The 14513-nt window shown below is 41.3% G+C and overlaps 1 protein-coding gene across 6 annotated transcripts in view; it reads left to right on the forward strand.

Annotated features, from left to right (window-relative positions):
- The first annotated feature begins 1178 nt into the window (after positions 1 to 1178).
- Positions 1179 to 14513, forward strand: part of LOC149167844 (lycopene epsilon cyclase, chloroplastic-like) — a 548933-nt gene continuing 535598 nt past the window's right edge. The window contains exon 1 of one of the 6 annotated variants that reach the window (XM_089433192.1): positions 1179 to 1676. In XM_089433192.1, coding sequence (XP_089289318.1) covers positions 1221 to 1676 — 456 coding nt within the window. In that variant the 5' untranslated portion in view covers positions 1179 to 1220. The remainder of the gene's footprint in view (positions 1677 to 14513) is intronic. The other 5 variants (XM_089433193.1, XM_089433188.1, XM_089433189.1 and 2 more) reach the window with 5 other exon arrangements.

The raw sequence follows: 14513 nt of genomic DNA on the forward strand, positions 1-14513 counted from the left end.
TAAGATAAAAAAAATCATAAAAATAGACTTTGTTACAATACCATATGTCTAAAATATCATAATTCATTTCATATGACATTTTTCATATGTTGTAATTTTTTATTAATCAATTTATTAAAAAGGTAAAAATGGCATAAATATTCTAGAGATAAATCACAATCTTTGATTTGTGATTATTACTAAAAATATTCTAAAATTTGAAGAATAAGTTTTTGGAGTTTGATTTGTGAGTACTACTAAAAATATTCTAAAATATTTTGAGTTAAATCCCTACAATCCACTTAATAATTATTGATAGTTAAATTAAAATTCTCAAAACACTAATCTAAAACAAATACACCTATAATTTCACATGGGCGACCATTTCTCGTGACCATTTTTTTTTTCAAAAAATTTAATCGTGGGAGTGTTTGAATCATTTTATTGATGGTGGAAATGGATTCAACACTATAAAAAACCCTTGGGGCACTCACAATCTTGAAATTTGGTAATTGTAACTTGGATTTCAAAAAATTTCCACTTAAATTTGTCAAGATCTTTTTAGAATTTCCATTATTTTTGGGCGAAAAAATTACCTCCTTAAACTACCCGAAAAATAAATAGCCATATCAAATAATTATTCTCATACTAAATAAATATAATATATAAATAATCAATTCAAGTTATTTTCTCCCTATAACACAATAAACTATAATACTTCAAATATTATTGCAATGACTTCATGAATATAAATATTGTTGTATTATAAATATTATTATATTTATAATAACACAATAAACTATAATACTTCAAATATTATTGCAGTGGCTTCATGAATATAAATATGGTTGTCTTATAAATATTATTATATTTACTTCAACTCTTAAAATATTGTTGTATGGAATTCAACTCTTAATTAAATATTATTACAATGGTTTCATGCATATAAATATTATTATATTAACTTGAACTCTTAAAATATTGTTGTGTTGAATTCAACTCTTAATTAATTAAAAGTACTCGTGTGGCCTACTAGCAACCAACTCAACTTATTAATTAAAAGTACTCGTGTGGCCTAGTAGCAACCAACTCAACTACTTGAGGGGAGAAGCCTATTTCTTCCTTCGGAAAAAATAATATGTAAATAAAACTAACCTTTCCCTGAAAACAATTACGCGAAATGCCAAATAATCTATAAAACGTTTATTATAAAATGAGCAGATAACAATTGTGGATGGATCATGTTGGCTACACCATCGACATTGATAGTTTGTACAACCATGGCGTCCGTCTCTCACCACAGCATGGCTCTGCCTCGCCTCATCCTGAAAGAAGGCATATCAGTTTACAAACCAGGTCATATAGCATTTGCAAGCAGCAGCAAATTTTTTAAGTGTGATTTCATGAGATGGGTTCATCCTCCCAATTCCAAGAAGAAAAGAAGAAGAGGCTGCATTTCTGATTCTACTTCTTTCAACCAGTTGAGAACTCAATCGCCAATGTGCTCTGCCATGAGCATTTTCAGAACACACAGCATCCATACAATCAAGTCACTTGTTACGGATGCTTGTGACATATCAATTGCTGAAGAAGAATTTGCGGATGAGCAAGATTTTATAAGAGCTGGTGGAACTGAGCTTGAATATGCACAAATGCAGGCAACAAAAGCACTGGATCAGCCCAAGATTACAGATAAGGTTTGTGATTGTTAGTATTGCTTCACTAAGAAAATCCTGTTTGTAATGCCAACTCTCAGACTTCAGCCACTATTGGATATGCACGTATTATTCCGTGAAGTTATTTGGGACCGTCGAACTTGCAACTCAAATAGAATGGAATCGGTTTTGGTCATTAACCTTGCAATACAGCAGCCCCTTGTTTGTAAACTACCAAATTTCGGAAGTTGCTCGCTCTGGCGTTAACTTTGTTCACTAGTGATATAACCCTTCCGGCCCTGACGTATTTTCAATTTTTTACTGCATTAGATTAGAGAGATCCCAAATTGGAGTTTGGTGGCCACCACTCAGAAGGATCAGAAATATGAGATTTAAGCTCCAAAACCGGAAAGTAAGTAGTCTTAAATATCAATTGGCAACAAAGGCATGGATCCAAGCAAAATATTTAACTGCATGCAATCATTAGATAAATGAGCAGATTCCAAAGTTAAATTGAATACCTCGAGTATGGAATACATATCATCCACGAGTTGGTCTAGAAGTGGATATGACAATGTTTTCTATGATATTACTCTTTAGAGTCTACAGTGAATAACACCAGGAGATAAATACTTACATTGTTGAGATGAACTACATGCAAATATTTTGATCTAGAATATTTTGATAGCATATCCTGGCAGGAGTTTATTATCCCGTTGGTTGATGACATGCATGCAACTGTATATTACCAGCACAGGAAAGAGGAGAATCTTCTCGTAGAAATTCATCGTCAGAAAGTACTTTTGGAGGCAAATTTTAGCCCTAATAAGATAGAGTAGCTACGACTGGCCAAAAAATGAACAGATGCTTAATTATGGCTATGTTAAGTTCCTAAAGTTCTATAAAACACTTTCCCTCCCCACACAATCACATATATTTTGTAGATAAAAAGCAAAACCGGAGTACTGCTAAATGTCCATGAATTCTCAGCAAAAGGGACAGAAAATTTTGAAGGTCACTCCTTTAAGCTTCCTGGTGTAGCCTTAGCCTCAGAGGTAGCAAGACCAGCTTAGATCCATCTTTATCTTGGAGCTATCAATCCCCCAGGGATCAAATCTGTCAAGGTGCAAACTTTTTTGATGATGCAAAAGTCTGAGTGAAGGTTTGCACCTTGAGGGATTTAATCCTTTTCAACTCTTAATACATATGGGATTAAGATGGATCTACCTTGATGTTATTGCGCGATAGGCGCTCTACAGCCTAGCATGGGAGTAGATCTCACATAAAAACGTATGTAAACATAAATGTAAACAACCTAGTATGGGGGTAGATCTCACGTATAAACGTAAACATGTAAATGTAAAGGTAAAGGTAAAGGTAAAGGTAAAGGTAAATGTAAATGTAAACGTAAATGTAATGTTTCACACTTAACATTTTTAATCTAATGTCGGCCCTATTTAAAAATCAGCTTAGATCCATCTTAACTCCGGATCTATCAAGCACGGAGAGGGATCAAATCTCTTGAGGTGCAAACCTCTTTTTTTAGTGCAAAACTTGAGGAAAGGTTTGCACCTTGAGAGATTTGATCCCTCTCGGCGCTTAATAGATCCAGAGTTAAGATGGATCTAAGTTTTGCTAATTTTGAAAATAGAGATGGTGTTCTATAAAAAAATTGTCTAATAATATAGTTTCATTATATTCTGTCAGCGTCATACATGGTTTCAATAATGTGATTGTTTTTTCTTCAATATTATTTGGGTTGACTTATGATGAAATCAACATTACACACATTACAACATCTTTCCCAAACATGATTGTAGAAGTTCCTCTCGGTGTAAAAGTCAACACTGCCAACTCTACTGTGTTGATTTGGGGTAGCATCGGATGTGCTCTAGTCACGAAAATTGGTGGAAAGGCTAAAGCACATGAGATCTCCAAGACCCAGAAATGGTTTGGTTAGAATATAACCAGTTTGGAAGATATTAAATAATTAATATTTTTAACGGAGTCCCTAAGTCTAAACTTAGGGGAAATAAAATATTAATGTCAATTAATATAAAATTGAGTTAGAATGGTCCAAAAGTCATGGATTAAGACAGATCTAATCTTAGCTATTCATTAGGGACTTAATCTCAGTTGTTGATGGACCAATGAGAAAAGTATAAGAAGAGGCTTGAGGGTCAGTTGGAGAATACATTGAGGGAGACCAGTCAGTTCGATTTTTGGAGCGGAGTTAGTTGAGAAATTCGAACTAGTGGTCTGGAGAGCAGCAGGAGGCAACAAATACGGATCAGAGAGTCAATATCAGTAATAGAAGACCAGCGCAGAGGCAGGAGAGGTAAATGCAGGGCCTTTCAGGCAGTAGGAGACTGCGCAGTCACTAGAGGGCCAGTGTGGGTGATGCAGAGAGGCGCGGGGCTGACGCAGACAAGCAGGGGTTGACACAGAGTGTTTGGGAGCTATGCAGAGGTTAGTCAGGCTGACGCTAGGACTAGGAGAAGTGTTGAAGAATTTTTCTCTCTGTTGGGTAAGCCAGTTTGGCATCCGGTTGTACTAAAGAATTGCTGAATAATAAAATCCTCCCTTGCTGCATCGGTTTTCTCACATTGGGTTTTTCCAGGGACTGTTGTCCAAAATATTTGTGTCGATGTGTTGATTCTTGTGCATGTGTTTGTTTCTGTGTTATGGTGTGATATCTGCAACAGAATTTATTTTAATGTTTATTGAAGGAATTTCATAAATAACTTATTGAAAATAAGTAGGCAAAGTAAATCAGATGTTGCAGTGATAGAATTTTCATATGGTATCAGAGCGAATAATCAAAGACAGGAAGGGAAAATCAGTTATGGGTCAAGACCATGATGTAGAGGCATCCACGTTAGGGGACTCGCACATATTTTCAGAAAATTGCACAAGAGATTTCGATTTCTCCATGTTGGCTTCTAGGATGGAAGAAGAAGTGGCTTGTATGACTATATCATCAGAAGTATGGTATATAGACAGTGGAGCCTCTTGGCATATGACGGGAATCAGGGAATGTTTCTTAGAGTATCGAGAAGAGAAGATGAATTTCCAGATCACCATGGAGAACAAGGCAAAGTGTACTCCAGTAGGGAAAGGTACCATAGTTTTTCAAACAGAATCGGGAGAACGGTTCCGCGCTACAAATGTGCTACATGTACTAGGATTGGGGATGAACTTACTTTCCGTGTCGCAACTTCAAAGCAAGGGCTATGATGTCTACTTCATCAAGGAGAAGGTATACGTCAAACACCCGAGCTGGAAAAAGAAAGTACAGATTGGGATCAAAAGTAACAGGTTGTACAGATTACAACTAGAATCACCAATGGCACTAATAGGTAGTCATGGAAACAAGGACTTGAACGAACTATGGCATAAAAGAATGGGACATTTGCACCATGGGGCTCTGAGAATTCTCAGGAGCACTTTAACAGGAGTTCCGGATCTTAGTATGGAACGAGATGATGTATGCAGAGGATGTGCTCTAGGAAAGTATGCTAAGGCAACATTTCCTAGAGTAAACACAGGGCCAAGAGTGTACTAGGATTGATACACTCAGATATCTGCGGACCTATGTCCACCAAAACTCTTAGTGGTGCCGAGTATTTCCTTACCTTCATTGATGACCACTCAAGGAAAACTTGGATTTATTTTCTGAAAACCAAGGACGAGGTTTTCTGTTGATTCAAAGAGTTCAAGGCTCTCGTGGAGAATCTGATTGGGAAAAAAATAAAAGTTTTGCGCTCAGACAATGGAGGAGAGTATGTCGATAAGGACTTCTTTTATTTTTGCGCTAAGGAGGGCAACAGAAGAGAATGGACAACTCCATACAATTCGGAGCAAAATGGAGTAGCAGAAAGGAAGAACAAGACTATTGTAGAAGCATCTAGGGCCATGATGTATGATCAAGATATGCCTAAATTCCTGTGGGCAGAAGCATGCAACACAACTGTTATGCTCTTAACCTGCAAGACGATACAAGAATACCAAATATGCGCAGAAATATACCCAGAACATAGAACAGTGAGAAATAACAGCAGGTGTTTTATTATTCAGAAAGTAATGTTCACTTGCCTCTTCGAGGGGGCAACCTCCAATAGAGCAGAGCTCGATTACAAAATAAGACACGATGCTCCTCGCAGGGAGTCTCTATCCTTTATATATGACTCATACATGCAATACCATTGAGCAATACCATGGTTCTTATTAATACCATCTATCTAATACCATGGCCCATTTGCAACTAACTGTGGTCCCGTCATTAAATGCGGGTTAACCACTTACAATTATTAATATGGGATTTATTGACTCTTTACTTAACTATAACTATGACTCGATCCTACTACATAAAAAGGGGGTTAGGGTGGGACCCTAACATGCCCTCCCCCTTAAGAATAGCCTTGTCCCCAAGGTTGAAGTTGCGGAAACTGCTAAAGAATAGTGGCTGGTTCCCAGGTTGCATCTTCCGGAGAGGTGTCTTTCCACTTGACGAGGACTTCCTTGATCATGCGGCCACGCAGGTGCCGTTCTCGTGTGTCGAGGACCTGTTCAGGTTGGAGCCAGATTGACCCTTCTTCATCCAATTCAGGTAGACTGGTTTGAATTCTGTAATTGTTCCCAATCACTTTCTTGAGGCATGAGATATGGAAAACTGGATGGATTTTTGCAGTGGGTGGCAAAGCTAGCTTGTAGGCCACTTCTCCAATGCGCTAAAGTACTCGATATGGTCCGTAGAATTTTGGAGATAGTTTCTGACAACCCTTGTCTTTGAGTGATGTTTGCTTATATGGTTGCAGCCTCAAAAATACCTGATCCCCTTCTTGAAATTGACGTTCTGAGAGATGCTGATCTACCTGTTGCTTCATGCGGTTTTGAGCTTGATGAAGATTCTCTCTAAGATGGGCGAGCATGGTTGTGCGGTTCTGTAGGAGTTGATCCACTGCTTGTACCTTTGAGCACCCCTTGATATAAGAAGTAGGGGAAGGAGGGAGTTAACCATAAACTGCTTCATAGGGAGTCACTTTGGTGGTGGCATGATAATTGGTGTTATACCACCATTCAGCTAGAGGTAACCACTGTACCCAAAGATGTTGCTTTTCTGAAGTGAAACACCTAAGATAGGTTTCCAGACATTTGTTGACTGCTTCAGTTTGACCATCCATTTGTGGATGATAGGAAGTACTGAGTTTTAGTTGGGTACCTTGTAGCCTGAAGATTTCCTGCCAAAAATTACTGGTGAAGATCGGGTCACGATCAGACACAATAGAAGTGGGCATGCCATGCAATTTGAAGATTTGATCCATGAAACATTGAGCGATCAAAGTCGATGTAAAAGGGTGGGGTAGGGCGCAAAAATGAGCATACTTAGAAAGTCGGTCCACAACCACCATGATGACTGACTTGTTTCTTGACTTTGGAAGACTTGTAATGAAATCCATAGAAACCTCCGTCCATATTGATGCTGGGATGGGCAATGGTTGTAGTGTGCCTGGTGCTTTGACTGTCTCCCCTTTGTGGCGCTGACAGACATCGCATTCCGCTACAAAAGTAAGAATGTCCTTTTTCATGCCTGTCCAAAAAAATGATCTTCTAGTGCGAGCATACATCTTCTGAAAGCCTGAATGTCCTGCAGTGGGGGATGAGTGCAACTCCGCCAAAATGCGGCTTTTGAGGGTGGATGTTGGTGATATTACGACTCTGTCCTTGTAGCGAAGAATCTCATCCTGCCACGAGTAGCCCTTGGTGGAATTTGGATCCGCCTGCAATTGAGTAATGAGTTGGGAGAGCCAGGGATGTGAAAACCATTCCCTGCGAGCCTCTTCAATCCATTCTGGAATGGGAAGGGAAATTGCGAGCAGGGTACTTTCCTCCTCAAATTGGTGAGATAATGCATCTGCTACAATATTTTCACACCCTTTCTTGTAAATGATCTCATAATCATATCCCAGCATTTTTGCGAGCCATTTATTTTGTTGTGGTGAGGATAGGCGTTGCTCCAAAAAATATTTAAGACTGTGATGGTCTGTGCGGATTTGGAAACGTCGCCCCAATAAGTAAGGTCGCCAGGTATCTACTGCATGTAAGATGGCCATCATTTCCTTCTCATAGGTAGATTGTCCCAGATTCTTCCCACTTAGTTGTTGGCTTGTGAAGGCCAAGGGTCGACCTTCCTGCATTAAGACCACCCCAATACCCGTACCCGAAGCATCACATTCAATGACAAAAGATTTGGTGAAGTCGGGTAGTGCTAAGACTGGAGTGGAACACATGGCATTTTTGAGAGCTGTAAAGGCCTGTTGTGCTTCATCATTCCAGAGGAATGAATTTTTCTTGAGGAGTTGAGTGAGGGGTTTCGCAATGCGACCATAATTGCAGACAAATTTGCGATAATAGCCTGTAAGACCCAAAAATCCTCTCAGGCTCTTCAAGGTCTTAGGTTGAGGCCAATCCTGCATTGCCTGGATCTTTTTGGGGTCCACCCTGACACCTTCACGCCCCACAATGTGGCCCAAATACTCAACTTCTTCCATGCCAAAAGAACACTTGGACATCTTAACAAATAATTTATGCTTGCGGAGCAGTTGCAAGAGCAGATCTGCTGAAGATGTGCAGCCCAAGTGCAACTGTAGATGAGAATGTCATCAAAGAAAACAAGGACAAATTTTCTGGGATATGGTTTGAGGAGGTGGTTCATAAGGCTCTGAAAAGTAGATGGGGCGTTACAAAGACCGAATGGCATGATCAGGAACTCATAATGGCCTTCATGAGTTCTGAAAGCAGTCTTTGGAATGTTGACTTCTTTCATGCGAATTTGGTGGTAGCCTGAGCGAAGATCCAGCTTAGTGAAGAATTGAGCCCCATTTAGTTCATCCAGCAAATCATCAACAACCAGGATAGAAAATTTATCTTTGATTGTCAACTTATTCAGGCCCTGAAGTCTGGACACATACGCCATTCCCCATCTTTCTTGAGCACCATGACCACTGGTGATGAATAAGGACTAATGCTGGGACGAATGACTCCTGCTTCCAAAAGTTCCTTGATTATTTTTTCTATTTCATTCTTTTGGGCGAACGGATATCTATATGGGCGCACATTTGGTGGTTGGGCCCCTGGGACCAAAGTGATGCTATGATCATGTTCCCCTCTCGAGGGTGGAAGCTCATGAGGCTTGTCAAAGACTGGCAGATGGTTATTTAAAATCTGTTGCATCTCAGGATGAATCGGAAGAGAATTGGGTTCGACAGCCTGGATGGCATTAAATTGAGCTATAACTCCATGATGGCCCTTTTTTAACAATTTTTCCATCCTATGTGAGCTGATGATAGAGGGAGCTCCCGCCTGGAGTCCGCGGAGGGTATGTGTGGAGTTGTTTTGCTTAAAGCTCATATATAACTCTTGGAAATCCATTGTGATTGGCCCAAGTGTGCGAAGCCATTCAACACCGAGGACAATGTCGCATCCTCCCATGTGTATGGCAAACATGTGGGTCTTCAACTGATAATCCCCCATTTGAAGTTTGACATTTTCACAGCGACCTTCACATTTCATTGTTCCCCCATCCGCAATTTGGACTTGGAAGTTAGAAACTGCTCGTACAAAACAATGCACTGCTTCCGCGACTCTTTGATGGATAAAATTATGTGTACTTCCAATATCAATCAAGACTACTGCTGGGTGGTGCTTAATAAAACCTCTGATTTTGAGAGTTTGAGGTGAAGAAATCCCTGCCAAAGCATGCAGCGAAATAACTGGTTCGTCAGGGACATTGCCCTTCTGGTTGTCCTCTTCGTCCTCCTCAGGTTCCTCAAGTGGTGGGGCTTCCTCCGATGAGCTGTAATCAGTAGCATCAATTTGAAAGAATTTGGGCTCCTTGCATTTATGACTTGGGGAGTATTTTTCATCATAGTGGTAACATAATCCCTGCTTTCTTCTTTTTGCTATTTCTGCAGGTGACACCTTTTGAACCTTAAGTGTTTGAGTAGTGCTGTGAGCCTGTGGGGGGCGACCCTTGGCGGTGAAATTTGGGCGATTGGACTGGGCCGCTAACGCACGTTCAACTTTACGATCTACCTTGCAAGCCTCCGACCATGTGGGAGGGTGGTGTAATCGGACATGAGCTTGTATGGCCTCTTTAAGACCACTGATAAAACGTTCTGTGTAGAACGCATCTTGGAGACCCACAGTGCGGAAAGTTAAGGCTTCAAAGGCTGTAATATATTCATCCACTGTGCCAGTCTGTCGGAGCTTAGTGAGACGACCCAAAAAAGCAGAGTCATGGTCAAAGCGCTCTATAAGAGCTTTTTTGAAGGTGTCCCAAGTCAAGGGCCTTCCATTGCAACGTTGATGCCATTGCCACCATTGCCATCTTTCATTTTCCAAGTACATGCTCCCCACCAGAAGCTGAGTCTCATTATCTAAGATGTAATTCAGATTGAAATACTGCTCCATTTGTGCTACCCATGCTGTCGGGTGAGAACCATCAAATTTATGCATATCCAGCTTGGGTGGTCACAGACGAGATTGTTGGTGGGTGCCCCAGAGGTGAAGAGAGTGGCTAGACTCACCCTCACTGTGTTCATTGCCAATATACGCCTCCTCGCGGGCTTCTGCCTTGCCCTTAGAGAGTGCATTAGTTATTGTTGTCAGCTGATCTTGGAGGTCTTTCAAGGATTGTTCAAGTTTGTCGATCTTCTCATTGGCCATAGCTTGAGCTCTAGTTTCTACCATGCACTGATCCGATGTACGGAAATTTGGGACTGCCCGAATTTTTTTGGCACTAACAATTGAATGGTACCACCTTACTCAGCTTGTCGTCCTGATTCTTATGGGCTAGATCACCAATAAGCGCCCCGGGGGGTCTCAGACTTTTTTTTGTTTGTTATATATTTGCTGAAAACTCCTAACGGAGTTTTACAACTTGCTTAGGAATACTGCAATAGCCGAAGCCCCAAAATGTCAATGCTGCCAAAAGTCTTGCGAAAATCATGCCCCAGTATACAACTACTCAGATCTGGATGGCGGCTCTAGTGGATCTGAGAGATCTGAATGGCTGATCGGATAGATCTGAGTGGTGGAACAGATTGCTGTTGCGGATCTAATGGATCTAATAGATCTGAATGGCTGTTCTGTTAAATCTGAGCTGCGGGATTGATTTCTGTTGCTGCTGCAAACCCCACTTGCGAGATTTGATCTGGCAGAGATTATGCGTGATCCAGAGATAGAAAAGGGAACTATGGTCTCGAGGAGTGTCAGGTGCTACAGATCGCAATATACATAAGGGTCTGACAGTAGTACTTAGCCCAATTTTTCAGGGCACTAACCAAGGAGGATCAACTGTACTCTTAGCCGTACAACCCAACTACCCTATCGTACGGGCGAGTAATCTCTCTGAGTGTTGTTCTCGGTGTACTGTAGCAGCAAGACGGTCGACGTTTTATCTATGGTGAGGTTTCAAGGGAGCTAGGGGGCTTCCGATATACCAGAGGGTACTTGGAAGACAGTCTGTGCGCGGTTCTGTCTAATGCGCTACTACTCGAAGGGGTACCCACAGGGGTTACAAGGGAGTCCAACAAGCGTGACCACCTCTTGTATTCTTGCATGCATGCCTCCCCAAATCCGCAAGTTTATGTGCTCAACGATAGACCCCATGGTTTAAAGACGCCGGAACACGTCTCTAGCAAAAAAAAAAAAAAAAATTGCTAAAAAATGGAGATCCCACCGGCCCTGGAAAGTGCTTTGATACCACTTGTTATGCTCTTAACCTGCAAGATGATACAAGAATACCAAATATGCGCAGAAATATACCTAGAACATAGAACAGTGAGAAATAACAACAGGTGTTTTATTATTCAGAAAATAATGTTCACTTGCCTCTTCGAGGGGGCAACCTCCAATAGAGCAGAGCTCGATTACAAAATAAGACACGATGCTCCCCGCAGGGAGTCTCTATCCTTTATATATGACTCATACATGCAATACCATGGTTCTTATTAATACCATCTATCTAATACCATGGCCCATTTGCAACTAACTGTGGTCCCATCATTAAATGCGGGTTAACCACTTACAATTATTAATATGGGATTTATTGACTCTTTACTTAACTATAACTATGACTCGATCCTACTACATAAATAAGGGGGCTAGGTTGGGACCCTAACAACAACAGTCTATGTTCAGAACATGACTCCTCATTGGGCGTTGGGCAAGATTACTCCAAAGAAAGTTTTCACAGGGAAGACACCTGAAGTCAGTCATTTCAAGATATTTGGGAGTTTAGCATATTTCCGCATACTCGAGGAAAAGAGGAAAAATCTGGATCAAACTGCGGAAAAGGGATATCTAGTGGGATATAGCGAGAACGCTACGAAATACAGAATCTATCTTCTAGGGAGCAGGGAGGTAGTGGTTCGACGAGATGTAAAGTTCATGAAGGACAGGGCTTTCAGAAAATCTCGTGAGATGCCTTCCGAGGAGCAGTGAAAAGAAGAGCCGTTGGTTAAACCTCTTCAACCAAAAGAAGTAAAGAATTCTTCCTCAGATCAGGGAGATTCACAAGATGAGGAGGAGCTAACAGAGGCACCTGCTGGCAGAGGAAGTACTAGCAGGGAACTTCGTCAGATTTTGCTAGATGCAGAGGACTTCATCGGTGCGCCAAGAAACAATAAAAGGGAGTGAAAACAACCAAATAGATATCAGGCATTAGTAGCTCAGGATGGGTAGCCTGCCAGTTTCCAGGGGGCAACTCAACATCAGGTTTGGCTAGATGCGATGGTAGAGGAATACAACTCCATTATGGTGAACGATGTCTGGGAGGTAGTGCCAAGGCCTCAAGACAGATCAGTAGTAGGTTTGAGATGGATCTACAAGATCAAAGACGCTGCAGACGGCAGTGTTGAGAAATACAAGGCCAGGTTTGTGGCTAAGGGGTATGCTCAAAAGGAAGGAATTCACTATGAGGAGACCTTCGCGCTGGTAGCCAGGTATACATCTATTAGGACCGTGATATCTCTTGCAGCTCAGATGGGGTGGGAGATTCATCAGATGGATGTCAAAACGACTTTTCTGAACGGGGTAATAGAAGAAGAGGTATACATTGAACAACTAGAGGGCTTTGAGACACATGAGAAGAAGTTTCATGTATGCAGATTGAAGAAAGCCTTGTATGGGCTGAAACAAGCACCTAGAGCATGGTATGGTCGAATCGATGGCAACTTGCAGAATATGGGATTTGTTAAGAGTGATGCGGATCTGAATCTCTACTATCTGGTTATAGAGAATGAACCGCTAATCTTAGTATTGTATGTGGATTATCTCTTTCTGATAGGATCATCCAGCCTCATTGGGGACTGCAAAAAGAATCTAGCCACAGAATTCGATATGAAGGATTTGGGAGTAATGCATTACATCCTAGGGTTGGAAGTTTGGTAGCAGAAGGGAGAGACCATCCTTGGTCAAGGGAGGTATGCTATAGAAATCCTGAAAAGATTCAGGATGGAGGACCGTAGACCCATGGCTACTCCATTGATCACCAACTGGAAGAAGATTGATGCATCAGAAGACAAGGATATTGATCCCACCCTATATAGGCAGCTCATAGGGTCCCTGATGTATTTGGTCAATACCAGGCCAGACATTTGTTACGCTGTTAACACCCTCAGCCAATTCATGGTGGAACCGAAGAGGGTGCACTGGGCAGCAGCCAAACATGTTCTCAGGTATTTATAGGGAACAGTCGATTATGGACTCTTGTACAGTAGGGGTAAAGATATCAGATTGAGTGGATTTACTGATGCAGATTGGGCAGGAAGTTCAGTGGATTGGAAAAGTACCTTTGGGCACTGTTTCAATGTTGGATAAGGAATGACTCCCTGGTGTAGTAGGAAACAGAAGTCCGTGGCTCTGAGCTCATCTGAGGCAGAATATATGGCGACGAGCACAGCTTTGTGTGAGGCCATATGGCTTAGAAAATTGCTTGTGAACCTATTTAGAAAGAAAATGGAGGCGACCAGGATCATGTGCGATAATCAAAGTTGCATCAAGCTCTCTGAGAGTCCAGCGTTTCATGATCGGTCAAAGAATATTGATATCCGATGTCACTTTTTCAGAGACTATGTCCAACGAGGCGCTGTATAGTTGAGCTACACTTCTACAGGAGAACAGGTGGCAAACATCCTCACCAAGGCCCTTGAAAGGACAAAGTTTGATTACTTCAGGGAAAAGATGGGGATGATAAAGAACCTATTTCAATAGCAGAAATGGGGGTGATAGCAGCACGGATGCAGAGGGAGTTGCAGTGCAGATGCAGTGTTGGGAGAAAAGGACCAACAATAGATAGGATGCAGAGGGAGCTACCGTACAAATGCAGTAGTAGCAGTAGCAGAGCCATGGGCAGCAGTATAGGATGCAACAGTGCAGAGGATGTTGGGTAGGGAGGCTTAGCATCAGCACAGGGACCGATGCCGGATGATCAGGGTGATACTTAGTGAGGAGTATTATTAGAGCACAGTCCTCGCTAAGAGGGAGTGTTGATTTGGGGTAGCATCGGATGTGCTTTAGCCACGAAAATTGGTGGAGAGACTAAAGCACATGAGATCTCCAAGACCCAAAAATGGTTTGGGTAGAATCTAACCAGTTTGGAAGATATTAAAATAATTAATATTTTTAATGGAGTCCCTAAGTTTTAAACTTAGGGAAAATAAAATATTAATATGAATTAATATAAAATTGAGTTAGAATGGTTCAAAAGTCATGTTTCAAGCGAGATCTAATCTTAGCCTTGATTAGGGACTTAATCTCGGTCGTTTATGGACCAACGAGAAAAGTATAAGAAGAGGCTTGAGGGTCAGTTGGAGA

Source organism: Pinus tabuliformis, chromosome 5_1 (assembly GCF_031772625.1).
Source record: "Pinus tabuliformis cultivar Carrire ecotype Pingquan chromosome 5_1, CPIR1, whole genome shotgun sequence".
NCBI classification, from domain to species: domain Eukaryota; kingdom Viridiplantae; phylum Streptophyta; class Pinopsida; order Pinales; family Pinaceae; genus Pinus; species Pinus tabuliformis.